The sequence below is a fragment of the Macaca thibetana genome, chromosome 17, assembly GCF_024542745.1.
Source record: "Macaca thibetana thibetana isolate TM-01 chromosome 17, ASM2454274v1, whole genome shotgun sequence".
Taxonomy (NCBI): Eukaryota; Metazoa; Chordata; class Mammalia; order Primates; family Cercopithecidae; genus Macaca; species Macaca thibetana.
The window spans coordinates 92,035,742-92,062,874 of NC_065594.1; the positions used below are offsets into that span (position 1 = coordinate 92,035,742).

Genomic DNA, 27,133 nt, shown 5'->3' on the forward strand with positions numbered 1-27,133 from the left:
CCCTGCTGGCATGTAATCTGCATGCAGGTTGGAGTCATCAGAAACCAGAACCTTCTCTGATAGAAAACAGGGAAAGCACCGAGCACCCGTCTTGTTGACAGTGCTGTCCAGGGCTCGCTCCTGAAGAGGCTGTGAGATCCAGGGGCACGTGTGATCTTCTGGCTGGGGAGGTACCAAGGCCACAGACCCCGACCCCTGTGCAGAACCATGTACTCCCCGCCCAGGCTTGGTGCACTGGAGGGAATGAAAATAAAGAACCTCTTAAAATTTAGTTGGAGAAATAATAAAATATAATTTTCCATAGTCAAACAGAATAGGATGAAATAACAGCAAACACTTCTCTGACACAGTTCCGAGAGCCTTGTGTATATGAATTCGTGCAATCCCATAGTCATCCAATTAGGCGAGGACTGTCATTGTCCCTGTTTCACAGACAACGGGCCGAGGGCTCCTCTAGCTTTCCCACGCCTCACAGCTGGTACGTGCAAACCCAGGGCTTCAGCCCCAGCAGTGTGGCTCGGGTCTGCTGCACTGACCCATGTCCAAGTTGTTACGTGCACAAGGGATGCTACAGACGTTTATGAGACACACACGGCGGTGGCTGTCATACATTATCACTGGGGAGCTAAATCCATCGGGGTCCTAGTTACAAGCAACTGAAACGAATCATGCTATTGCTTTTTTTTTTTTTTGGAGACAAGTCTCACTCTGTCTGTCGCACAGGCTGGAGTACAGTGGTGCAATCTCGGCTCACTGCAACCTCCACCTCCTGGGTTAAAGCGATTCTCCTGCCTCAGCCTCCCGAGTAGCTGGGATTACAGGCACCTGCCACCATGCCAGTTGATTTTTGTATTTTTAGTAGAGATGGGGTTTCATCATGCTGGCCAGGCTGGTCTCAAACTCCTGACCTCAGGTGATCTGCCCATCTTGGCCTCCCAAAGTGCTCGGATTACAGGTGTGAGCTACTGCACCTGGCTGAATCATGCTATCTTAGGAGTCAGAGGTAATTAACTGAAAGGATACAGGGGCTCACAGAATTGAAGGAGGCCAGAAAGCCAGGATTAGAAATGGCTCAGAAAATTACCAGGAGAGGTTGAGGGGTGGGAGCTGCAGCCAAGTCTGGCTGGGTCTGAACTGCAAACGTTCCTTTGGGTCCCTGGTCCAAGAATAACTAATATCTGTGTGCTTTGGTCCAACACCACACACTTTCTCTCCCAGGGAACAGAAAGAGGAGCCTCTCTCTTCACATTCCTTGTAGTTAAAGACCATACCTTGCCCGTTCTGCACCAAATGGTCCCCTCCCATATCAGGTGCCAAAGAGGGGGTGCATGAGGAATAGCCGCTCACCTGAAGCAGTAAGGGGCAAGTGGCTGTTGGAAGGATCCTCCGTCCGAGGCCATGCACAGTGGCACCTCCAGGAGGGAGAGCAAGGCTGTAGAGGCCGGCATGGGTGCCTGCTGAGAAAGCTGGGAAAGCTGGAGGCCCAGAAACCATCCCACATCCCCCAGCAGGCCCCAACAAGAGGAGGAACCTGAGGCCAACCTCCACAGGCAGAGGGAACGTGATACACAGTTAACGTGTTAGGGAAGCAGCTGGGGTGAACAGGGAGGGCATGGAAGACACCAAGAAATGTGTCCCAATGCCCCACAGCCTGGAGGCTCACATCTGCAACAGGGATGACTGTCAGGGTCTGTAATCCCAGCACTTTGGGAGGCCAAGTGCTCACAGAACAGAAGCACAAACCAGCATGGGGGCTGCAAAAAACGGTGCTTTGCAAACAACGGTGGCGACACGAACGTCCCTCCACTGAAGGAATTCACAAAAGCAGTGCAAGAGACCATCATAACATCAAAAAATTACAGTTCTAGCACTCTCTCTAGCAGAGAGAGCGCTGGAAGACCACACCATGTGCCACAGGATACCTGTCTGTGTTTCTCTCTCTCTTTTTTTTAGATGGAGTCTTTCTCTTTTTTTTTTTTTTGAGATGGAGTCTTTTTTCTTTCTTTCTTTCTCTTTTTCTTTCCTTTATCTCTTTTTTTTTGAGATGGAGTCTTTCTTTCTTTCTCTTTCTTTCTTTTCTTTGTTTCCTTCTTTCTTTCTCTTTATTTCCTTTCTCTCTTTCTCTCTCTCCTTTTTGAGATGAAGTTTCTTTCCCTTCTTTCCTTCCTTCCTTCCTTCCTTCCTTCTTTCCTTTCTTTCCTTCTCTTTTTTGAGACAGAGTCTTGCTCTGTCACTCAGGCTGGAGTTCAGTGACGCGATCTCGGCTCACTGCAACCTCTGCCTCCCAGGTTCAAGAGATTGTCCTGTCTCAGCCTCAGTAGCTGGGATTACAGGCACCCACCACCACGCCCAGCTAATTTTTGTATTTTTAGTAGAGATGTTTCCCCACGTTGCCCAGGCTAGTCTCCAACTCCTGAGCTCCGGTGATCTGCCCACCTTGGCCTCCCAAAGTGCTGGGATTACAGGCATGAGCCACCACACCCAGCCCCTGTATTAGTTTCTTTTTGCTGTACAGCAAATGATCCCAGGCTTAGCTGCTTAAAACCATACACATTTCTCAATCTTTGTTTCCATGGGTCAAAAGTCTGCATGTGACCAGCTGGGTCCTCTGACTGGGGCCTCACAAGGCTGAAGTCAAGGTGCTGCTGGGCCAGGTGCTCATCTGAAGGTCAAGGTCACCTTCCAAGCTTATTGGCTGTTGGCAGCATTCAGTTCCTCGTGCTTGTGGGACTGAGGCCCCTGTTTCCTGCTGCTGCCCGCTGGGACCTGCTCTCAGTTACTGGAGGCCCCTCTGCTCCCTCTCATGTGGCTCCCCGGAAAGCACGGCGGTTTGCTCCCTCAAGGCCAACAGGAGCACATCTCTGCAGCCTCGACTCTCTCTGACTTTCCCTATCTGGTATCCAGTTCCACCCAAGATAACCTTGCCTTTGACTAGCTCAAAGTTGACTGATTAGAGATCTTAATTCCGCTGAAGAATTCCTTCATCTTTACAAGAGAATGTAACCTGATCAAGGGGGGGACATCAGGCTCTGTTCCCACCGAGGACAGGGGATTGAATGGAGCCCCCCAGCATGGGGTGGGAATGTTGTGAGCCCTATCAGAACTGTGTCTCCTGAAGTCCCGGAGACAGAAGCGGCTCAGGAACGAGGGGAGCACTGTGGCGCTGAGTCTACAGGATGGATGAGGTGGAAGATGTTCCAGGGGGATGAGACAGCAATGCTGAGAAAGGAAGGAAATCTGGATGAATATGTAGAGGTTGGCCAGATTATGAGAGACTGTGATGACCAGTTGGAGAAGTTTGTATTTCATGCTATAAAAAGCAACCAAATCTAGTTAATATACCCTAAGTTGGGTAATAGGATCAGATTCTTTACAGTAAAGCTTACAAAAGTAAAATTATTTTATAATTGTATTATAGCAAACAACAGGGTTTAAAAATGGTCCCTTAACAATGAGCCTTAAAAATAAGCAGCCACTTAATACTCATTTGGGTCCAAAAGCCACAAAGCTATTGACATTTTCTTTATGCTGAGGAAGTCTTGGTGGTATCGATTCTCATACAGCAGAGATCAAGACGAACATCTTGTACCTCCTCTTCCCCACCTGCCTCTGAAGCAAGCCCTGATCTGATGACATCGTCATGAGGCCTGCTCGCCCTCAGCAGCTTCCTAGTGTGCCCTGGGTGTGGGCATCCAGTGCCAATAAATGGAGGAAAACGGGCAGACTGGGAGGGGTGGGAGCAGGCGGGAGGAAAGGAAGTGGGGAGGGAGGGAGGGAGGCGGAGAAAGTCAGCGTAAGGGAAAAGTGGGACATCTGGTCACACCAGGGTTCAGGGAGTGGCAAGAGGTTCCGAGCCCTGCCCGCTACTGACCTGAGGCTCACACGGCCTCACCAGCCTCGCATCAGTCACGGTTCCGAGTCCTCAGGAATAACAACAACTAAAAGAGTTAATTTAAAAAATTTTTTCCATTGTAATTTATATGGAATTCTGAACAACGGAAAATCAGAGCCCAAACAGGTGATAAAGAGGTTCATTAAGAGCCTTGCGAACCTGAGAGCACATTCAGAATCGCCCTCGCACTTACATCTGTGAAAGACACACGCTCCGGCCAGTGTCCCGCAGACACTCCCACATCCCCCATCACACAATGAGCAGGCCTGCTTCTCTGCTTCCCATCACTTCACCCATCCCGTTCAGCCTTTGCTCCCCTTGAAGAGCTGGAAAATATGGGTGTTCAGGAAAGGCCTTGAAGATAGAAATGAATGCAAATGCTGTTGTTATTAATAATATTTCAAAGTGGGCACAGGGAACTTGATGACATTTTAATTTAATTTGATTTGATTAGTCGGGGGCAAAAGACTTTTTATTTTTATCTTCAAAGGCTGGAGGCACGTCAGGTACACAGACTGCAGCACGGTTTGCTCAGTGTGTTGGGTTCTGGCTGACGATGTGTGCCCAAAACCTTTCTCACGGCTTCTGAAAGTAGATTGAAGGGAGTGGAGCACCGTAGCCTCTCTGGTTGCAGAGACTCTCCAGGCATTTTCTTTTCATGTGAGATGTCACACTAACCCAAGCACGATAATTTAGCTTCCTGCTAAGCTAGTCCAGAGACTGATTGTTTCTATCCAAAATTGGCAAGCCTCCTTTCCTTTATATTTCAAATTGAAGAACAGGAGAAAATTTTCAGAAAATGGTTTATAGTGGAAAGGTACTGGTTTAAACTTAACCTACTTGCTGTTTGAAACAAGTTATTTTAGTTAAAGTGAAATTCTCTATGTAAAATATCATTTTAAGAAATCTTCATAATGCATTTTGCTGTTTTAAAGTTTTGTATTTAGTAAAATGCAGAAAGTCTAATCCTTCTGAAGACTCCCTTATTACATCTCCTCACACACCCACTTGTACTCACACCCCCAATCCAAAGGTTCATGGGGATACTCTGTTATGTAATTTTGTTGTCAATGTGATTCATAGGTTTTTGGTTTTGCTGTCTAGTTGCTCTGTTTTAATTTTGGGATTTAGAAAGATTAAACGCTATGCCACCACCACCTTTCACTTTGAACATTTTGAAGACAAATATTTCCTACTTGTGACTAACATACCCAGCCAAATTATCCATCACTATAAGATCAGAAAAATATTTTAACTGTTGATGTTTCATGCACCCTTTCCCAGGAAGCTACTACAGAATACATTCCACTAAATTAAACAGATAAATCAAGGAGGAAGGCATCATGGAATGCAGAAAATAAGGGCTTATGAGAGAGGTAGAGGGAATTCCTGGCACCTGTGAAGTGCAGCCTGAGTATAGAAGTATGCAGCAAGTTTAGAAAGTCACCATCAGATTGGGGCAGGATGCCAAAGGGTGACAGGAGGGATGTCTCCAGAAAAAAAAAAAAAAAAAATATATATATATATAGAATGGCACTGACAAATATGAGTGTATGGCTGTGAACTAGTAGAAAGTATACAGAAAGCTAAAGAAATGAGGCTGGGCACAGTGGCTCATGCCTGTAATCCCAGCGCTTTGGGAGGCTGAGGCAGGAGGATCACTTGAGGTCAGGAGTTCGAGAGCAACCTGGCCAACATGGTGAAACCCCGTCTCTACAAAAAATACAAAAATTAGCTGGGCATGGTGGTGGGCCCCTGTAATCCCAGCTACTCAGGAGGCTGAGGCAGGAGAATCACTTGAACCAGGGAGGCAGAGGTTGCAGTGAGCTGAGATGGCGCCACTGCACTCCAGCCTGGGCAACAAAGCGAGACTCTGTCTCAAAAAAGAAAGCTAAGAAAATGAAAGAGGGAGGCGATGATTATCTTCAAGGAAAAAAGGTCGTATAAGAAAGAAGATGCAGTGAAAATGCATGAACACAGGGGTGGCATGTTGCATGTAGCACACGCACTGACATGCAGTCACGTAATCTTGTTACCATCACAGGCAGGGATTGAATGGAGACCCGTGTAGCCTCTGCGGGGACACATGCAGTAGAGAGAGTTAGAGGTAGGAGCACGAATGAGCTAAATATTTATCTTCCCATGTAACTGGTGCTGTTGACATTTTCAAAATTATGCTATAAGCATATGATTTGGAAATATGGACACAATAAAGGTAGAGGAGCAAAGAGCTATGAGTGATTCTCTGCAGGGGATTCTGGAGTGGGCGATGGCAAGGACATCGGGTTATTCTTGGCTGGGTAGCGCTATTTTCTTTTAAAACTATGCAAATGTGGCCGGCCACGTGGCTCATGCCTGTAATCCCAGCACTTTGAGAGGCCAAGGCGTGTGGATCACCTGAGGTCGGGAGTTCGAGACCAGCCTGACAACATGGTGAAGCCCTGTCTCTACTGAAAACACAACATTACCGGGTGTGGTGGTGCATGCCTGTAATCCCAGCTACTCGGGAGGCTGAAGCAGGAGAATCACTTAAACCCAGGAAGTGGAGATTGCAGTGAGCCGAGATCATGCCACTGCATTCTAGCCCGAGCGACACAGCGAGACTCCAATAAATAAAAAAAAAAAAAAAAAAAAGGCAAATGCATTTCTTTGGCTAACATTAAAGTTTTTACAAAGTTTCATTGTAACACAGAAAATAAACTCTTGGTGTACCCCTGTAGGATTACACAGAATAAAACCAACCATTCGATACCTTTCTTCTTCCATTCCCAATCAGAAGGTTATTTCTGACCCATTGAAATATTATCTACAAAGAAGATGAGAGCCTCCTGCAGCAGTCTCGAGTGGTCTGAGAGCTGAACCCAGGTTTGAGGCCTATCTCCAGGTGGTCCTGAATATCCGTGCATCCCGGGACCTTGTTAGGATGAACTCACCAGAGGCGTCCTGGGTTGCTCAACGCAGAGACTCTTACCCAGGGTGTCAGCCTCTGAAAGATACACGTGCCTGGGCCTCTTTCCTGAAGATGGACCCAGCAGGTCTGGAGGGAGGGCCCTGTGATGCACCCTGTGATGAGCCGCTGATCCGAGCTGCGTGGAACCTCAGCGGGGGTGTGAGCTATCAGGAACCTGCCGCTGGACTGCAGCGACCAGGAGAATACGGGTTCTGTGCATCCGACGGCGGGGACCAAGCAGAAAGGAAAAACCCTTGCTGAGCAGACTGTGCACTGGGCAGCCTGCCGGCCACTTTATACAGATTCTGTCATTCAGCTGGGGTCTCTCTGCTCCTTGATACTAACCACGCCTACCAGACCATCTTCCCTCCAGCTGGAGGAAGAGGTGGACCTGGACCCTGGACGAGGCAGGGAAAATCAGGGAGACCCAGCAGGACGGGTGAGAGGAGTGTGCTTGGGGAAGGTGGCCTCTAGTGCCTGGCCTCAGGCAAAGTCGTTTTCTGTGGATCCAAAAAGGAGGTGGCGTGATTGTGCCCAGTTCACAGACAGGCAAGGAGGGGCCTCGGCAGGCTAAGGCATTGCTGCAGGATGCACCGTGCCCGCCCCTGCCTGCAGAGCCGGTGTTTTCAATTCCTTCATTCCACCTTAGCAAGATGGGCCTTGGGGGGGGAAGTGGGGGAGTGAGGGAGAAGCAGGTGTGTGCCAGAGACCAACGACACCCACTGTGGGTTCCAGCTGTCCTGCGGTGGGTCAGGCCAGCAGACTGCAGGGATGGGGCTGGGAATGGCCGTGATTAGGAGACAGATGATCCAGCCACAAGCCTGTGGTGGCCTTGGGATCTAGCTGGCCCGGGGATGATTCCTGCCTTCACCGTCTTCAAGTAGTGGGATTTTAGACTTAGGTTTCCTCATCAGAAAAACCGGAGCAGTGGAGCCCCGCACTCGTGCTGCCGTCCGTTTACAGAAGTACACAGGGGTGCGTGTGAGATTCCTGGCACATGGCCAGGTCTCCAGCCTCAGCTTCCATCTCCTCCTTAAAGTGATCCAAGCTGAAGCATGCACTGGTGCAGCCTGTATGACGACATTCAACGTGGTGACGTTGTGAGCTGCCAACACAGCCACGGCGGCATCAGAGTTTTTCTTCACGTGTGTCACTAAGGCAGAAACTGGTCTCATCGATGTTGTTTTGTTTTTGTTGTTGAGACAGGGTCTTGCTCTGTAGCCCAGGCTGGAGTGCAGTGGCACGATCACAGCTCACTGCAGCCTCAACCTTCTGGGCTCAGGTGATCCTCCCACCTCAGCCTGTTGCGTAGCGGGCACCACAGGTGTGAGCCAACATGTCCAGCTAATTTTTTATTTTTTGTAGAGACCAGGGTCTTCCTATGCTGCCGAGGCTGGTTTCAAATTCCTGGGCTCAAGTGATCTGCCTGCCTTGGCCTTGCAAAGCGCTGGGATTTCAGATGTGAGCTACCACGCCTGGCTGTGTGTGTTTTTTTTTTTTTGAGACGGAGTCTCGCTCTGTCGCCCAGGCCGGAGTGCAGTGGGGCGATCTTGGCTCACTGAAACCTCTGCCTCTCAGGTTCAAGACATTCTCATGCCTCAGCCTCCTGAGTAACTGGGATTACAGGTACACGCTACCACACCCGGCTTAAAAAAAAAAAAAAATATATATATATATGTATATATATATATGTGTGTGTGTGTATATATATGTGTATATATATATATTTGTACTTTTAGTAGAGACATGGTTTCACTATGTTGATCAGGCTGGTCTTGAACGCCTGACTGGTTTTCTTTTTTAAGAGCTTTCTTCTTCATGAGCTCTGTCTTCTGAAATGGAACTCAGAATAATTGAATATTAACATAAAAAGTTATCTCTGGTTCTGGAAACACTATTTTTTTCTTTTTCTTTTTTAAATTTTTAACCATTTTAAGTGCACGGTTCAGTGGCATGAAGTATCAGACATTCACACTGTGGTACAAGCACTGCCATCCATTCCAGGACTTTTATATCATCCCAAACTGAAACTCTGTCCCCATTAAATACTTACTGTCCAATCCTCCCTTACCCCAGCCCCTGTCAAGGGGCTTCTAGCCCCATTCTATCATACTTTCTGTCTCTATGGATTTTACCTTTCTGGGGACCTCATATCAGTGGAATCTTACAGTATTTGCCCCTTTAGGCTGGCTTCACTTAGTAGCATACAAAACCATTACATTTTTTACACACTTATTTGGCTTTTTGAGCAGACTGAGCTAATTTCCAGTTGTCTAAGAATATTTAAGTATTCTTATAAGTTACAATAGCTGAAAAATATTTTAAGAGAAACCATTTTAACTTTCTGTTTGAAAAAGTGAAGGGGTGGCCGGGTGCGGTGCCTCACGCCTGTAATCCCAGCACTTTGGGAGGCTGAGGTGGGCGGATCATGAGGTCAGGAATTCGAGATCAGCCTGGCCAACATGGTGAAACCCTGTCTCTACTAAAAATACAAAAATTAGCCAGGTGTGGAGGCGGGCGCCTATAATCCCAGCTAGTCAAGAGGCTGAGGCAGGAGAACTGCTTGAACCTGGGAGGCAGAGGTTGCAAGGAGCCGAGACCGCATCATTGCCCTCCAGCCTGGGGACACAGCAAGACTAAAGGGGTGAGTTTTCAGTTTTCTAGAAAGTAAACAGTTTAGTTTTACCTTTAAAAGTAAAAAGTTTGGTTTTCATAAGTTGAACATTCATTAAAGTGATGTTATGTAATATTCAAGCAACTTGCTTGAGCAAAGGTGCAAATTACTTTGACTAATGCTAAATTTCTAATTATCATCCACCTCTTATTTCAGATACCCTATCATCTTTACTTTGTTGGAGAGGAGCTGTAATAGTCTATGTTAAAGTTACTGCTCAGACAAAGGATTCCAACAAATTGCTTTCACTACTTTATTGGTAATTTTAAGAACTACGAGGAACTTAGTTGTTTTTTTCTGGAAGAAAACTGGAATTAAAATCGCTGATCCTTTAGAGAAATAGAACAAAGCAGAAGGGAGTGTACAAAATAAATAAGAAAAGAATTCTTAGCATACTTTCCTTTCCTGTATTCTCACTGAGAAATAAAAAGTAAATGGGATATTGAGAAGCAAAATTAATCCTGATTAGGCTCGCTTTGGGACAAGCAACCACTTTGCACGATTACCCATTGTTAGGCGTGAAACGGAGCCGATGATCGCTCATTGTTGAGGAGAAAAGACCTGGAGACCACGCTCATCCAGTCTCGCTCCTGACCTGCATCTGAACACCTGAAGGAAGAAACTTTAAGAAAAAGACTTCAAGTGACAGAGGAGACAAAAGTCTCAAAGGTGCAGAATTCAAGAAGCATGGCGTCTCAGGATGGGTGTGAAAGTGACAAATAGGAGATCCCCTGACAGCTAAACCCAGGCACATCCTGGAATCCCGGGATGCGGTGCAAGTTTTCATGGCAGAGCTCACACCAGCATTGTGTGGAAGATTAAATGTTGTTATGCTTTGAGATTGGCACTCATGCTATTCATTTTTTATTAAGAAGTACAATGAAATTTAATGTATTCCATTTTTGACACCAATGTAATGACCAAATTAAACTAGATTTTCAAAAATAATCAGAGGCCCTGCCCCGCAAACTCCTCCTGGGCCCGGGGAGATGTGGGTCCAGTCAGTGGCAACTCCATCTTGGGTGCTGATCCACCATGCTGACTTCAGACCAGCGCCAGTCTCCTGAGCGCCTCCCAATTCCTATGTGATTTCCTGTCCCTAGTGTGTGAACATGTCAGCCTAGATGTGATTACACAGATTATGGGCCATGACACACCTACCACTCTGCCTGTTCTGAAGGGCTGCCTTTAATTGTCTTGCAAAGAGCACTTACACCTCTTCCCCAGGGCACAGAAGCCCTGGGTCTGGGGTGACAGGTACAGAGACCTACCTATCCTCCAGCCACCCAAGACCATGCTTCTGTCTGTAAATCCCCCAATAAAACACCCTTTACTAACAAATGTGATTGATCTGGCTTATTCCTTGGTTTCTCGGCTCCTTCGGCATTTGGGGGCCGTGTTGCATATGTGGCCCTTTCCTGGAACAGGAGACAATGTTCTACGTCACGTTCCAGGACAATTGACCTGGCAGAGCATGGCAGATGATCTCGGGGGCTTTTGAGCAGGACCTCACTCTCCACAGCTCTCCTTCACAGGGACAGGAGTCATGCGGGATGGATGGCCTTGCCCGGGGCACTTTTCACTCTGCGAGTGCTCACGCCTTACGCTCTTCCTTTATTCTGTTAACGCTCATCGGCTAAAATAGCAGTTTATGTATAACTAATTCTTTTAGCATCTGTTGAGCACCACGCTATGCCTAAGGAGAGAAAGACCGATAACTGATGGTAACTGATCATCCAACCGGTTCACATTCAGGTGGGAGACAGACATTTAGATGAATAAGTCTGAAACCTGCTACGCTGGGAGCTTTTTACAAAAGCTTGGATCCCACTCCAAACCAACTGAGTCAAAGTGTCTGGGAGAAACACTGCCTGGGGAAGTACTATTTTATTAATAGTATTATTTGAGACAGTCTCACTCTGTCACCCAGGCTGCAGTACAGTGGCATGATCAGAACTCATTGCAGCCTCAGCCTCTTGGGCTCAAGCAATCCTCCTACCTCAGCTTCCTGAGTAGCTGGGACTACAGGTGTGGGCCACCATACCCAGCTAATTTTATTTTTTGTGTGTTTTTTTGTAGAGATGGGGTCTTGCTAGGTTGCCTAATCGTCCCACCTTGGCCTCTCAAAGTGCTGGAAGTACAGTTGTGAGCCACCATGCCCAGCCTGGGGAAGTGCTATTGGTTAAAAAAAATTCCCTAAGTGAGTTTAATCTATAACCAGGGTTTAGAAATACTGCTGTGGAAAAATAACTAAGCTTTACTAAGTGGTGCCATTAGGAATGCTAAGGGGGGAGTGATTAATGATAACCAAGCCGGAACCCAGGCAGGTGTAGGGAGAGATGGCATCTGAGAGTGACTAAGAGGGGGCCAAACACGGGGTGGGGCAGAAGATTCCAGAACAAGGGACCAGGGAGGTTAGAGAACGGCCTGTGGAGGGGCAGAAAGTGAAGTTTCTGCCATTGAAGAACTCTAGGGGCTGGGCGTGGTGGCTCACGCCTGTAATCCCAGCACTTTGGGAGGCCGAGGCAGGTGGATCACCTGAGGTCAGGAGTTCAAGATCAGCCTGGGCAACATGGCAAAACCCCATCTCTATCAAAAATACAAAAATTAGCCAGGTGTGGTGGTGGGTGCCTGTAATCCCAGCTACTGGGGAGGCTGAGGCAGTAGAATCCCCTGAACCTGGGGAGCGGAGGTTGCATTGAGCTGAGATTGCACCATTGCTCTCCAGAGTCTCGCTCTGTCTCAAAAAAAAAAAAAAAAAAAAGAACTTTAGGACCAATCCCTGGGGAGATGGTCACCTACGTAATTCTGGACCTGTGGGGATAGCAACTCAAGAGACGCGTGGACAGCATGGGACAATAACTTGGAGGAGCAAGGCTGTTTGCCCTCGGAGGCCCGGCTTGAGTCACTACCTTCAGGTAACAGCTCTTTCTAGCACCAAAATGACACCCATTAAAAATTCACACTTCCTGGTTCTGTGTCTACAGCAATCAGCTCTGGCTTTAGGTTTGTCGTTTCGGGTCTCGGTGCAATAATTCTTTTGAACTGTCTTTACAGGAAGACCTCATTTTTTTGCCCCCACGCCCTTATTTCCCTCCAGTTTTTTTCACTTAAGGGCCAATGAATCCAAGATTTCTTTGGAAAGAAAGGCGGAGGGAGGAACGGAAGATGGGTGTTTATGAGTCTGTGTGTACCAGGTGAGGGTGTGGCCAGGGTGTCGCCTGAAGCACCCATTTGCAAACCCACAATTTCAAGTCTTGGGGTTGGCCTCCTAACTGTTACCTCCTCCTCATTCATTCCATCCCTCCAGCACTGTGAAGCAGCTGTGCTGGTAGTGGGTCAGGGGTAGGTCCTGGTTACCTGAGGCTAAGACAATTTCATTCACCTTGGACACTTACTAGTTTGGTGATGTGCACTGACCTCGGGCCTAAGCCGATCATCTCAGGGACTCTGCTACCCACGTGATGGACTGGCCAGGAGTGGGCACATGACTTAGCTGGTCCATCACTGTGAAGTCTCTCTTGCTTGGATGTGAAGGAAGAAACTTGGAGGCCGTAGAGTTTTTGGCAGTCATTTCACTTTTGAAGTCACTGTGATGGGCACCAACACATTACATTATCATTTAGTCAGTCTATGGTAGATTATTTCCAAAGATAATCCCCCATAAATTCCCTGTATGATAATCCCTCATAAGGATTAGGAGGAGTTCTCATAATCCCTCATAAGGATCCCTGTTGTACATGGGATCCTCCCATTAAGAAGTGAAATCTATGTCCTTATCTCTTGAATCTAGTGGACTTGGAATTTATATTCACCAACAGAACAAGGTAGAAGTCATATTCTCGGACTTCCAAAGCCAGGCCTTACAGGCTGTATAGTGTCCACACTGACCCTCCTGGGCTGCCATGTAAACACTCAGGCTAGACCACTGAATGATGAGAAGCCAGAGAGACAGACAGCAAGGCCGGCCTGTCCCCAATGTTTTACCACCCCAGCTAAGATCCCAGCTATGTGATTAGAGCCACAGGAACCTTCCAGCCCCAGCTGAGCCCCTAGAAGAATGCAGCTGCAGGAGAATCCCAGCCAACACCAGGTGGAGCAGAAGCACCATGTCGCCAATTCCACAGGGTCCCGAGAGATGGTAACCCACTCACTGTTGTTTCAGCTCCTGCACTCGCGGTCACTCATGACACAGCCAAAAATAACTGACTCACAGGGTGTCTTAGTCTGCTCAGGCTGCTGTAACAAAATCCTTTAGATGGCTATTCATACACACAGAAGTTTGCTTCCCACAGTTCTGAAGGCTGAGAAATCCAAGATCAAGGTCCCAGCAGATCTGGCATCTGAGAAAAGTTCTCTCCCTCATAGAAGGCCTCTTCTAAGCGTCTTCATATGGCAGAAAGGGCAAGCAGGCTCCCAAAAACCTGTTTTAAAGGGCACTAATCCCATTCCTAATCACCTCCCAAGGCCCCCACCTCTTGATATTTGGGATTAGTGATTAGGTATTTGGGATTAGATTTCTACATGTGAATTTGGGAGGACACTTTCAAACCATAGCACGGGGTGAGTTGGACTTTGTTTTTTAATAGTTCTGATTTTTTTTTCCTTAGATTTACCACGAAGATGCTGACATGTGTTAGAAAATCCAGCTCATGTGGTTTAAATGAAGACATCTCTCATAGCAGGAAATTCCAGGTGAGGGCAGCAGGGTTTTGGTGAATTGTCTGATTGTGCCGAGGACTCCTGCTCTTCTCATCTTCCCAGGTGGCCAGAGTGAAGATGCTCTTCCGGCCACCTTCTCTCGTGGGTGCAAAGGGCTGTGGAGCACCAGGCATTGCATCCAGACAGGGAACGCAACATCCGCCAGGGAAAAAGGAGCATTTCCTGTTTATGTTCCTGTAGGAGTGAGAAAACCTTGACCAGACAACCCCCAGCAGGCTTCCTGTTGGGACTCATTGACTTGAGCTTGTTTGAAGCCAATCGTTGGAAAGAGACAATGGAGCTACCAAGATTTTCTCAAAAGAGACACAGTTTACCCTCAGCCACACAGAGGGTGGATACCTGAGCCAGCAAGGATAAAGAGGGCATGGCTGCTGCCCTGTAGTATTCGCTACAGAATGAAAAATAATTCGCATTTACCACTGAATAAAGCAGACACTCCTGACAGGCAGGCAGCCTTGATACAGTGCCTTATACAACCTCTGTTTGCGCCTCCACCCCAATCCCACAGTCACAGTTTACAAGGTAGAAGCTTAGTCAAAATCCGGCTCCAGCAGTCAGAGTTCTTGCAGGAAAATGAAGGTGTTCTTAGGAGGGGATTTGGAAGGGAGTTTGATGAAGGGACTGTTTGTTGCGGTGAGGTCATGGTTCAAGGACCCTTCAAAAGGGTGCTGCTATTTAGGGACCAGAAACAGTGGCAGACCGACAACATGTTTCACCCTAAGAGGCTCGGGGGAGGCGATAAGTTCTGTTCGTAGAGCCTGGAGGAGTTATGCAATGGAACGGGCACCCGGGAAGAAGAATCTTGGCCGCAGAGGTAAACCAACACTGGAGGATGTAGGGGCAGGCGGGAAGGAGAGGGGAGCAGGCCCCTGCCTCTCTCCTACCTGGTCTGCAGCAGGTGCTCCTGTGGGTGAAGATCCACTGAGGGGCACCACCAGCTTCCGGAGCTCAGGGCAGGCTGCAGCAGGACGGGCTGGAAAATGGAGAATCGGTGATTTGGACAAGAAGTGGGAGCCGTTTACTGTTCAGTCACTACGATTACTGTTCACTAGTACTCATTTCTATTCGTCTAAAAGGTGGCTAACACCATTTCTTTTCCGCAAGCACTCGGGAGAACATTCATATTCAACTGCGTTCCTAAGACCCAGACGGGGCAGCGTTCTCCACAGGCCACCAAAAGGTGTTGTCTGTTTGGTTTCATCAGTGATTATCTATGGCAGTAAGACAGGAAGTTGGAAACCAAGTATCTCAATTAAGTCAAGGCTGGGTGGATTTAGAGAACAAAGTGCTTGTTCCCCGGGCCAGGTCACCCTAGAGAAAAGAGAGGCATTCTCTGGGATGCAAATGGTAGTGTTTGTGTGGCAAATACTCCTCAGCCCAGTTCAAAGCCAGCAGCATGAAGGACACGCCACGGGGAGCTGGAGACCAGGCGAAGCTGAACTCCTCTGTGGTTCACCAACCCCTCAGGCCACCTAAGTGTCTTCCGCTGTCGCAGCTTCGGGGCCAGAGGGCCAGAGGCCGGGCCCTGGGAGCCACCGGGTTTCGGAACCGGGGCAGCCACCTGCAGAGCAGGAAAAGCCGGCGGGTCGGCGGCGCCACGTTCCGGGGCGAAACCCAGCCTCGGCTCAGATCTCCCACCCGGCCGGACTCCCGCTCTCTCCCCGCGCCCCCTCCCACACTTCCACCTCGCCCCGCGATCTCACTGCCCCATCGAGGCTTCCGGGAGGAGGAGAAAAGTTTTCCCGCAGGAACCCGGGAAGGAAGCCCTGGTACCCTGGCCGAGACTCCGGGTTCCCCCAGTGCCGAGCCCCTTTCCCGCCGCGCCCCGCGCCTGCGCCCCGGGAGGCGGAAGCAACAGGGGTTCCTCCCCGCGGCCTCTGACCTCTGCCCTCTGCCCCCAGGGTCTGAGGGGCCCGGGCCGAGGCGTGAGGGGGCAGGGCTGGCGCGCGGGTGCGAGCGCGGGTGTGGGCGCGGGGCGGGCGGGGGCTGCGGCCGCGGGGCGCATGCTCACTCGCGCCGGTGACGTGCGCGCCGGGAGCAGGGGCAGGAGCCAGCGGGGCCCGGAGGCTCCAGAGGGCGGCGGGCCGGGGAGGAGGAGACTCGGGAGGAGGAGAGCGCAGGCTCCGCTGCGGCCGGAGTGCCTCAGTCGAGCCCAACCCAGCGGGCGGACCGACGGGGAGAGAGAAGGCGCCAGAGCTCGCGCGCGGCCCCGAGCAGCAGCCTTGCCGCCCGCGGAGCAGCCGCCGACGCGCGGGGCCGCGGACCCAGCATTCGCCGGCCGGGCCGGGCATGAGCGCGGAGGGGCCGCGGCCGCCCCCTGCACCGCCCGGCGCGCCCAGGCCGTGACCGGAGCAGGGGGCGCGGCCGCACTCGGACCCCGGAGCCCATGGGCGCGCCGAGCCGGGCGCGGGGGCGCTGAGCAGCGGAGCGGGAGCGGCCGGAGGAGCCATGGACTGCAGCCTCGTGCGGACGCTCGTGCACAGATACGTGAGTGCTCCCGGCGCGGGCTGGGGGACCCGGGTACCAGACAGACGCGGGGCGGCCCCGCAGCCCCGACCCTGTGGCCGGTCCAGCCCCGGGATCCTGGGAGGGCTCCCATGTCTGGGACGCTGACCGCCCCCGGGGCCAGGCGGGATGCTGGGGAGGGGCCTCGGAGTTGAGACCCTGGGGCTTCCGACGGGGTCTAGGTGGGCACAGCGCACGGCCCCCGCCTGAGGCCGCCACCTGCTCTCCTGCCGCGGCCGCCTCGCGCCCCCTTCCCGCCCGCAGCGCCCTGGGGGTTCCTCGGAGAGACTGGCTGGGGTTCGAGCCGTCCCGGCGGACCGGGCGCCCGGAGAGAGCCAACTTCGACCCCACCGGGGCCCGGGTCCGGGGAGGAACCTTCAGATGCGGCTTCCGCGCAGCCGTGTCTGCGGGAAGATGAAGAGATTGGGAGGAAGCGTTACACTTCTGCAGAAAGAGCTAGCAACTGTGTTTGTTCTTTAACACCCCGGGGGATTCAGAAGCGGAGTTGGAATCTTTTTATTTTTTACCTTAAAGTAACCGATTAGATCAGAAGTTCGGGTCTTCTTGGGTTCCTCCGGAATCTGCCCCTTCAGTGATAAGCCAGTGAAGAGCTCAGGAGGGAAGACTCGGAAGGAGAAAAGTTGATTTTGTTTTACACCAGAGGAGGGGAAACCGGAATCCCTGGCGTTAGGTGTAAAAAGGGGTGTGTGGCCGGGCGCGGTGGCTCACTCCTGTAATCCCAGCACTTTGGGAGGCCGAGGCGGGCGGATCACGAGGTTAGGAGTTTGAGACCAGCCTGACCAACATGGTGAAACTCCGTCTCTACTAAAAAATACAAAAATTAGCCGGGCGTGGTGGTGGACGCCTGTGATCCCAGCTACTCAGGAGGCTGAGGCAGGAGAATCGCTTGAACCCGGGAGTCGGAGGTTGCAGCAGTGAGCCGAGATGGAGCCACTGCACTCCAACCTGGGTGACAGAGTGAGACTCCGTCTAAAAAAAAAAAAAGTGTATATGTGTGTGTAGAAGAGGAAGAAAACTGTCCCAAGCACAGCGTTTCCTGCCACTGTCTTGCACAAGAAGCATCATTGTTCCATAGAGGCTGGCGGTCAGTGGTCAGTCACAGGTTCGAGAAGTCGCATGCACCGGGTTTGGTACTAGAGAGGGCAGTATTATGGGAACTTTGTTCTTTCCCGGCATAGGAATTACCTCAGGCAGCCTTTCATATTTATGAGCTTTCTTTAAATAGGAGACCTTGGCCAAAGATAGGTTTCTTTTCAGCGGAGGATGCCAGATCAATGCTTTCCCCCGGATTTATATACTAACCAAAAACCTCGGAGAGTCAAGGGGGACTTGAGTGCACCTTACATTGTTTCCTGATGTCGGGGAAGCCTTAGGAAGGTCAGCCTGCTTTACTTAAGTGGAGAGAACTCACCCCTGGTGATTCTGATGATTCCGATGCTAGATCTGGAAAGGCTTAGCTGCAGGAACCTTGTGTTACCCCTTCACTGGTGCTCCGGCCCCCAATTCAAATCCTAATGTGAGTGGTAAACCTGTGTTTCACTGTGGTAACGTTATAGAAGACCCAATCACAGTGACTGTGGGTAACCTGCTGTGTGAGAGACGTGCTTTATTGGGCGGAAGCTTCTGTTCTCAGTTGTGTCGCTTAGAAATGTGGGTCCCTAGATAACTTATTTTCCTGCCTTGTTTCCTCCGAGGGAAATGAAAGAGGGAAGGGACTAACATTCACTTTACCTGTGCCCGCGGTGTTCCCAGTTCATTCCGTTCCCTTCTAACACTCAGTGTTAAAAAGGAGGGTCACATTGTGGTGCTAATGTGCAGCCTCTTTCCATAGAAATGAGAGATGGATGGGCCAGCTCGGCCCACCCTGTGGAGAATCTCACCTTCCCAGCCAGTTCCTGACCCCTTCATCCTGGGAGGGGGACAGACAGACGTCCAATTTTGATGCTTTGACGCCCTTCCTTTCTCCAGGCCTTCAGCTGTTTTCTGTTATATAGATTTATATAAGGGCGTAGCTTACATTTTTAATTTTCTTTTGTTGGATTATTACGCCAGTGGCATCACATTTTCTCTTAATCTAAGGGGTCAATATTCTTTAGTGAACTTTTCCAGCATGTACGTTATTTGATAACATCTTGGAAATACAAGTTGTGGGATAGTATTATTTCTGTTTTTCTCATTCCGCATGTGTTTTTTGCAGTGTATTCGTCTGGCTACCTCACCCATATTTACACACAAAACCATTCATCTCTATAATTTTAAGTTCATGTCTATGGTATTAAACTAATTCGACTTTTTCCAGAAACAGTCATGATCTGTTTTCTTGTTATTTCGTTATCGTCCACTATGTGGGACTAAATTATATTTCCTTTTGCTACAGAAAAAGGAGTCTGGGATTGAATACTCATATTTCCTCATGGTTTCCTTACGTGACTTACTTTATAAAAAAGGATAGATAAACAGACCCTGCTCCCTCTTGGTGTTCACATAGTCAATTCCTGGGACTAAGAAAGCTTTCCAGCTCCTTCTGATGTGTGAGGGTGGCTAAAAGATAAAGAAGTCCTTGGAAAACATTGCTGTAGGCATTTTATTGTGGGTTAACTCCAGAGAGATAGCAGAGGCAAATGAGTGAGAGAACAGATGAACGATTAGGCCAGAGTACTCCACCCTGTGGGTTACTAGTTGTTTGGGTGTTTGGATGGACAGGAGTCATGCAGAGATATTTTGTATTTGTAAATGGGGCCATGTTTGTATACTATAAGGAGGTGCTTGTGTGTATGGGGTGCTGTATGCTCCATGGGGTGATGTACGTGCGTGGGGGGCGCAGGGGAGAGCGTGTGGTGCCGTGGGGTGGTGTATGTGCCGTGGGGTGGTGTATGCACTATGGGGTGGTGTAGGTGCTGTGGGGGGCGTGGGGGTGGGGAGAGAGCCTGTGTGCCGGGAGTGGTGTATGTGCCATGTGTGCCATGGAGTAGCGTACATATTGTGGAGTAGTGTTTGTGCTGTGGGGTAGTGTATATTCCATGGGGTGGTGTATGTGCTGTGGGAGCCGTGGGGTAATGTGTGTGCCGTGGAGTGGCGTATGTACTGTGGAGTAGTGTATGTGCTGTGGGGTAGCATGTGAGTCATGGGGTAGTGCCTGTGCCGTGAGGTAGTTTGACCTCCATGATGTAACACTTTATTTTTTATTTATTTATTTATTTATTTATTTTTTTGAGATGGAGTCTCGCTCTGTCTCCCAGGCTGGAGTGCAGTGGCCCGATCTCGGCTCACCACAACCTCCACCTTCCAGGTTCAAGCGATTCTCCTGCCTCAGCCTCCCGAGTAGCTGGGACTACAGGCGTCCGCCATCACTCCCGGTTAATTTTTGTATTTTTAGTGGAGAAGGGGTTTCACCATATTGGCCAGGCTGGTCTCGAACTCCTGACCTTGTGATCTGCCCGCCTCAGCCTCCCAAAGTGCTGGGATTACAGGCGTGAGCCACCGCGCCCGGCCGATGTAACGCTTTAAAAGCACTTTTAGGCCGGGCACGGTGGCTCACACCTGTAATCCTAGCACTTTGGGAGGCCGAGGCAGGTGGATCACCTGATGTCAGGAGTTCAAGACCAACCTGGCCAACATGGTGAAGCCCCGTCTCTACTAAAAATACAGAAAATTAGCCAGGCGTGGTAGTGGGTGCCTGTAATCCCAGCTACTCAGAAGGCTGAGGCAGGAGAATTGCTTGAGCCCAGAAGGCGGAGGTTGCAGTGAGCTGAGATCGCACCATTACACTCCAGCCTGGGTAACAAGAGCAAATCTCATCTCAAATAAGAGTATTTTTTAACAGCATGGATGGAGAGCTAGTTCCATTTCCTCTTCAGAGTTGTAAAGTGGGCAACACCAATTCAGGTAGTTTAAGTTCTGAGAGAAACCAGGGCAGCCTCAGCGGGAAGCTTACTTTCCTTAGATACTCTCTGGGCAGTGTCCTGAATGCTGAGTGGGAGCCTCCCTGCCCTTCTTAGCCATGTGGCCTTGGGCAAGTGGCTTAATTCCTTCTGCCTCAGTTTTCTCCTCTGAGGGTAAGAGCAGTACTCATTGCATAGCTATTGTGAGGGCTGAGTGAGGTAATCTGGGTGGAGAGCCAAGAATGGGGAAGCGCTCAGTCCATTTGTCATGCCTGGCTGTTAACATAGCTGAGTCCCTGGGTAGGGGTGGCTGGGGAGAGAGCAAACCTATGGCCTGCCAGTTCTGTTGCTCAGCTACCCGTGGGTCCCAGCCTGCTGGCATCATGGGTCCCAGGAGAGGTAAACCGGCACCCTGACACTGAGCATGGTGTGGAGCTCAGGTAGAATTCAGAAAGCTTTACAACGCTGTTGTAAAACGGCCCTGGATCTCTGTGAGACTGAGCATCCCGGCCCGGGCAGAATGCTTCACTCCCATTTCTCTTCCATGCCTCCGTGTAGGTAGAGCATTTGATTTTTCTTCAGAGTTCTGTGGGTCAAGAACTCAGTCTTGTTATGGTCTTATAATCTTTTTTCAATGATTCAGCCCAGATGTTCCTTGTTAGTTTTGTTCTTTTGCCTGTCAAAGCTTCTGCGTTTTTCTACCTTACCGTTCTTGTTTCTTAACATGTTTCTAACTTTCCAAGATAGAAAACATTGAAAGATCTGAAGGCTTTCCTTGCTGACAGTAGATAATTACTTTCAACACAAACAGTTATAAGTTTTTTCTAAGAGAAAAATAAACATTTTTGCTTCCCGAGAACTTCAAGCAGTGCTATATTAGAGTGTTAAACCTTCTAGAAAGTCCAGCTGTTTATATGCATGCATACATGTCTGCTTCTTTATTTATTTATTTATTTATTTAATTTTTTTTTTGAGGCGGAGTCTTCACTCTGTCGCCCAGGCTGGAGTGCAGTGGCACCATCTCGGCTCACTGCAAGCTCCGCCTCCCAGGTTCGCGCCATTCTCCTGCCTCAGCCTCCCGAGTAGCTGGGACTACAGGCGCCCGCCACCGCGCCCGGCTAATTTTTTTTTGTATTTTTAGTAGAGATGGGGTTTCACTGTGTTAGCCAGGATGGTCTCGATCTCCTGACCTCGTGATCCGCCCGCCTCGGCCTCCCAAAGTGCAGGGATTACAGGCTTGAGCCACCGCGCCCGGCCTGCTTCTTTATTTATTACTGAATGGTGTGTAATGTGAACATCAGTGTTCAACTGTGAGGTTGCCCCTTCTGAAAGACGGACTTATTTATTTAATTCAGTTATGCCAGCCCCTGTTTTAAAACTTCAGAAATGCCACGTAATTTTGGAGTTTCTTTCCCTAATCCAGGATTAGACGATCCAGTGGGGCCTTGCTGTTGTTAGCTGCTGGAGTCTACACCACAGGAGCACTGAGTTAAGCTGCTTTAGCTGCCAAGGTCTTCAGGTATTTGAAATAAGTGAATCCTGAGGCATAGAATCCAACACTAATAATCTGTCTCCAGCCGTGTGGTGGCAAAGCCTGTAGCACAGACTCGTAAAGTGTTCATAATTAACAAATGTTGAACCAGGCAGCTCATCCCACGAGTTCACCAAGCACCCTTCTTGTCTTCAGGGCCTCGTGTCTTCCACCTGGACATTCTAAAGCCGTCTGCCTAGATGCGTAACTTCACCTTTGTGTCTACACAAAGGTTGAATCATTTCCATCGCTTTTTGGAGCTATTGAATATCTGCTTATTAGGAACAAGCATCTTGAGCTGCTTTTATTTCTTGCCAGGGAGTGTATTTAATAACCTAGGGGAAAAATTATTAGGCTTGGCTATAGTCAGTTAAATTTCTAGGGATGAGAACACTGTCCTCACTTTACAATTAGTTAAAATTGCGTTGAATTCATGAACAAAAATACATAATTGCTTAACTACACATGAAATCCTCTATTTACAGATGTATTAAACCTTGAAACCCAAAATACAAATTGTTCTTTGGTGCTTGGAGCATAGGTTCAACAGAAACAGGGTTAATAAAAGATTCTTAAGTCCCAGACTTATAAATGTTTTTTAACCAAGTTAAATGCCAGTAAAAATGCTATTTATTTGCAATGAAAATCAATAGCAAGCAAGTTTTACAGCAATAGAAATTCAAGAAGATCAGATAAGGGATGATTTTCTCTTTCACTTGGATATTATTATCTGAGAAGAACAAAATAGTACATCCCAGAGGCAACGGGGTTAGGCGTCGGAGTCTCACAGACCCACATTCAAGTTCTGTCTCAGCTGCTGGCTGTGTGGCCTTGGCAAGTTGGTTGCCCGCTGTATGCTTGATGCCCCATCTGCAAGGTGGGGACTATGATGGTGCCCATGTGGTGGGTCTGTGCAGTGAGGGACAAGTCACGGCGCTCGTGGGTGCTGGGTACTCAGTGCACCGGGCGTCTTTGTTGCGTGCATGGATCTGTGGCTGCCTCGCCGTCCATGCTTCTGGGCTTCCTGAGGAGACTGCGTCTCACCTTGGGCTTTCCGGAACCCTCTCCCCACCCTCCTCTGCACGTGGAGAGTTGGTGACCTTGCCCTGCTCTCCCAGGGAGAGCGGTGGTCACTGGCGGGAACGCCCGCTGCCACGCCCAGGAGCCTTTCTGCCTCCGCCGTTGCCTCCTCCGCTGGGGTGAGTGACCCGTTCTGCCGAAGTCCAGTCCCGTGTGTGCTCAGGCCCCATCTCTCTCCCTCTCTTAGTGACACCATCTGCCCTGCTGCTCGCCGTCCTGCTGTTGGCACCATTTTAGACCCCACATTTCCCACCTGTCACCCTGCTCATTTTTTGACTTCCAGCTACCGTTTTTTTTTTTTTTTTTTTGAGATGGAGTCTCGCTCTGTCGCCCAGGCTGGAGTGCAGTGGTGTGATCTCGGCTAACTGCAAGCTCCGCCTCCCGGGTTCCCGCCATTCTCCTGCCTCAGCCTCCCGAGTAGCTGGGACTACAGGCGCCGCCACCAGGGCCAGCTAATTTTTTTGTATTTTTAGTAGAGACGGGGTTTCACCGTGTTAGCTAGGATGGTCTCGATCTCCTGACCTCGTGATCCGCCCATCGCCCACCTCAGTCTCCCAAAGTGCTGGGATTACAGGCGTGAACCACCGCACCCGGCCCCAGCTACCGTTTTTTTTTAGCAGGTTGCCCCGTGTAGCTGACCAGTCCTTCCTTCTCCTGTCTCTTCTGTCTACTGCCGGGGGTTCCCTTACCAAGGTCTCCATCATCCCCAGGCCCACCTCCCTCGGGCCCCTCTCTGCCCTTGCCCTCAACCTCGGCGACTCCGTGGGGCTTATGTGATCCCAGCTGCAGTTAGTGAGTGCCCCTGTGTGCTCAGAGACATGCCAGTGAGCCAGGCAGGACAGAGACCCAAGTCCCATCCCTCTGGGGCTCCCTTGGAATCAGGGGAGGCGAACAGGAAACCACCACAGTGAGTGTTGGGGTGCACCACAGGCAAGGGTGCTGAGAAAAAGAGAGTGGGGTTGAGGGCAGTGCATGCGCAGGGTGGCGGGTGGATGAGGCGTGGGGGGCAGTGTATGTGCAGGGGGTGGCGGGATGGACGAGGTGAGGGCCTGGCCAGGTGGGTGCTTGCGTGTCCAGCCTGAGGGGCGGCCCGTTCAGCAGCCTCCGGGAGCCCTGGGGCCTTCCGTGGGCTGCTTCCTGGGGCCTCCTGCGGGCTGGCTGCCCCTCGGGCTCCCGTGCTGGCCTCTGCCTTCCCCGGGGCCACACTGGGCTCCTAGTGGCCTTTCTTCCCTCTCCATCAACACCCTCATCCCAGAAAGAGGCGTCCACTGCCTGCTACATGCCGTGCAGCCATGTTCATGTCCATGTTCCAGCGTCTCCCGTGTGCCTGGAACATTCCTGGCACGGAAAAGCCACGCAGAAAACAGCTGCTGGGCCAACACGGAGGCCCCAGGTCATTAGTGTTAATCACAATGGTGAAGAGGTTGCCCTTGGCGATTCGGAAGGGAATTCAGGGAGAGCAGCCGCAGTGCCCTGTCCCCGGAGCCTGGTGTCCAGAGCCAGAGTTCTGAGGGCCTCCTCATAGTTTTAAAACTATTTATATTTTGTTTTTTATTTTTGAGACAGAGTCTCACTCCGTTGCTCAGGCTGGAGTGCAGTGGCTTGATCTCGCCTCACTGCAACCTCTGCCTCCCAGGTGCAACCAATTCTCCTGCCTCAGACTCCTGAGTAGCTGGGATTTGTGCCACCATGCCCAGCTAATTTTTTTTTTTTTTTGTGTGTGTGTGTGTGTATATATATATATATATATTTATATATATTTATTTTTTTTTTTTTTTTTCTTTTTTTTGGTAGAGATGGAGTTTCACCATGTTGGCCAGGCTGGTCTCGAACTCCTGACCTCAGATGATCCACCCACCTCCGCCCCCCAAAGTGCTGGGATTGCAGGCATAAGTCACTGGACCCGGCCCTAAAACTACTTTCGTTTTAAAACTATGAGTTCTTAAGAACTAGACTCTGATCCCTGGAAACAATATACCAATCTCTGGTGTGCATGACGTTTGCTTTCCAGGCAGGTGTTTCCCAATTTTGTTAGATTCTCAAGGAAGCCCCTGCCCCTGCTAAAGTTAAGACTTCTGTCCTGGGACAGGCAGGTGACTGCTCCTCTGATGTGGCTGCATGGGCGCACTCAGCGGCCTCAACACCATTTGAGCTTCTTGCTAACATTTGAACACAGAGGACCACACATACATCCCCACATTTCCCCACTTTTTTGGAAGTCTCGTGACTCCTGGCCTGCTAGTTCCCTGAGGACCACTTCTGCTGGAGCAACAGCCACTTGGGAAGGGTCGGTGCTCTCCACCGGCCTGAGTTGCTGGGCCCATCACTGCTGCATTGAAGCCTGAGACCACCCCACCCCGTCCCAAGGAGGACACAGATTTTTCTGGTTTGGTTGAGACTTGCACAGCCTAAAGAAAACTGCTGGGTTGTTTTTGCAAGTTACCTAATGGTGCCTACCTGCCGCGTGCTTTTGTCCCGTGGCACATTTGTTTGTAATTCACCATGGCTGTACTAGCAGCAGAGCCACAGAACTTTCTCCTTATTACATATCCTGAGAAGGAAGCCCTGGCAGCCGGACCTACGAGAGGGTTCTGTGGCTCACTCCTGCAGGGATGCTGGGATGTTAGGCTGGGAGTCCGGAGATGGAATTTTAGACTTTCTCTGCCACCTTTTACCTTGGTAACCAGGGCTGATGTGTGAACCCTTTGGGCAGATAAATCATTAGTTGCCTCTTTAAAACCAATTTTTTTTTTTTTTTTGAGACGGAGTCTCACTCTGTCGCCCAGGCTGGAGTGCAGTGGCCAGATCTCAGCTCACTGCAAGCTCCGCCTCCCGGGTTTACACCATTCTCCTGCCTCAGCCTCCCAAGTAGTTGGGACTACGGGCGCCCGCCACCTCGCCCAGCTAGTTTTTTGTATTTTTTAGTAGAGACGGGGTTTCACCGTGTTAGCCAGGATGGTCTCGAGCTTCTGACCTTGTGATCCGCCCACCTCGACCTCCCAAAGTGCTGGGATTACAGGCTTGAGCCACCGCGTCCGGCTAAGCCAATCTTTTATTATATTTATTTGTTTGTTTTTGAGACAAGGTCTCACTCTGTCACCCAGGCGGGAGTACAGTGGTGCTATCTTGGCTCAGTGCAACCTCCATCTCTTGGGTTCAAATAATTCTCGTGCCTCAGCCTCCCAAGTAGCTTGGATTACAGGTGCCTGCCACCACTCCTGGCTCATTTTCTTAATTTGTATTTTTAGTAGAAACAGGGTTTTGCCATGTTGGCCAGGCTGGTCTCAAACTCCTGACCTCAAATGATCCACCTGCCTTGGCCTTCCAAAGTGCTGGGATTACAGGTGTGAGCCACCACACCTGATCTTTAAACCAGTCCTTTAAATATTGTTCTCCATTTTCAAACCAGAGTGGGAAGAAACTGATTTTTCTATGAATAAAGATTGTGTAAGTCTTTCTTTCAAATGTGATTTGTGTTCCCATTCAGAAATTTGTTAGTGACATATTTTCACTTATTTTCAAGTGCTTTTCCTTATAGTTTTTCTGTCACTCAACTCAGATGAGTTAGTCATTCTCAAGGATAAAGACCACTTAGATGAATATACTTTCAAATTCTTACTCTGAATGTGTTTAAGTAACCACCCTCTACTCCTGTTTGGCAAAATGTTTCCCATTTTTCTGTGGTTTTTATTTTCTATTTTGTGGCTTTCAGAACCAGATGACTTCTTGGAAGGCATATTAAAAGTTTACAATTGAGACGATAAAATAAGTCACTTTTTCCTGGGAGACAGTATTATGTCACACGTCATTTGGTATCAAAATTTCCCACGGCTGTGGCTGCAGAGTTGAAGGACATCGCTGGCTGCCCTTGGGGTTG

The 27,133-nt window shown here is 49.7% G+C and overlaps 2 protein-coding genes across 9 annotated transcripts in view; both read left to right on the top strand.

Annotated features, from left to right (window-relative positions):
* The first annotated feature begins 6,815 nt into the window (after positions 1–6,815).
* On the top strand, positions 6,816–9,779 carry LOC126940289 (putative protein ATP11AUN). Its single transcript, XM_050766027.1, has 2 exons — positions 6,816–6,999; positions 9,673–9,779. The coding sequence occupies exons 1-2, from the start codon at positions 6,816–6,818 to the stop codon at positions 9,777–9,779; spliced, it is 291 nt and encodes a 96-aa protein (XP_050621984.1).
* Positions 9,780–16,604: 6,825 nt separating this feature from the next.
* ATP11A (ATPase phospholipid transporting 11A) overlaps positions 16,605–27,133 on the top strand; it is a 186,010-nt gene continuing 175,481 nt past the window's right edge. For 7 of the 8 annotated variants that reach the window (XM_050766701.1, XM_050766704.1, XM_050766707.1 and 4 more), the window contains exon 1: positions 16,617–16,725. In XM_050766701.1, the coding sequence (XP_050622658.1) occupies positions 16,687–16,725 (39 nt within the window). In that variant the 5' untranslated portion in view covers positions 16,617–16,686. Of the gene's footprint in view, positions 16,726–27,133 lie in introns of all 8 variants that reach the window. The other variant, XM_050766700.1, reaches the window with a different exon arrangement.

What these genes read in the sequence shown, in the direction of transcription:
- LOC126940289 (XM_050766027.1), top strand. Translation starts at nt 6,816, where the DNA reads ATGAACTCACCAGAGGCGTCCTGGGTTGCTCAACGCAGAGACTCTTAC. An exon ending in TGCGTGGAACCTCAGCGGGG is followed by an intron (nt 7,000 to 9,672) that starts GTGTGAGCTATC and finishes CTCTTATTTCAG; the next exon opens with ATACCCTATCATCTTTACTT.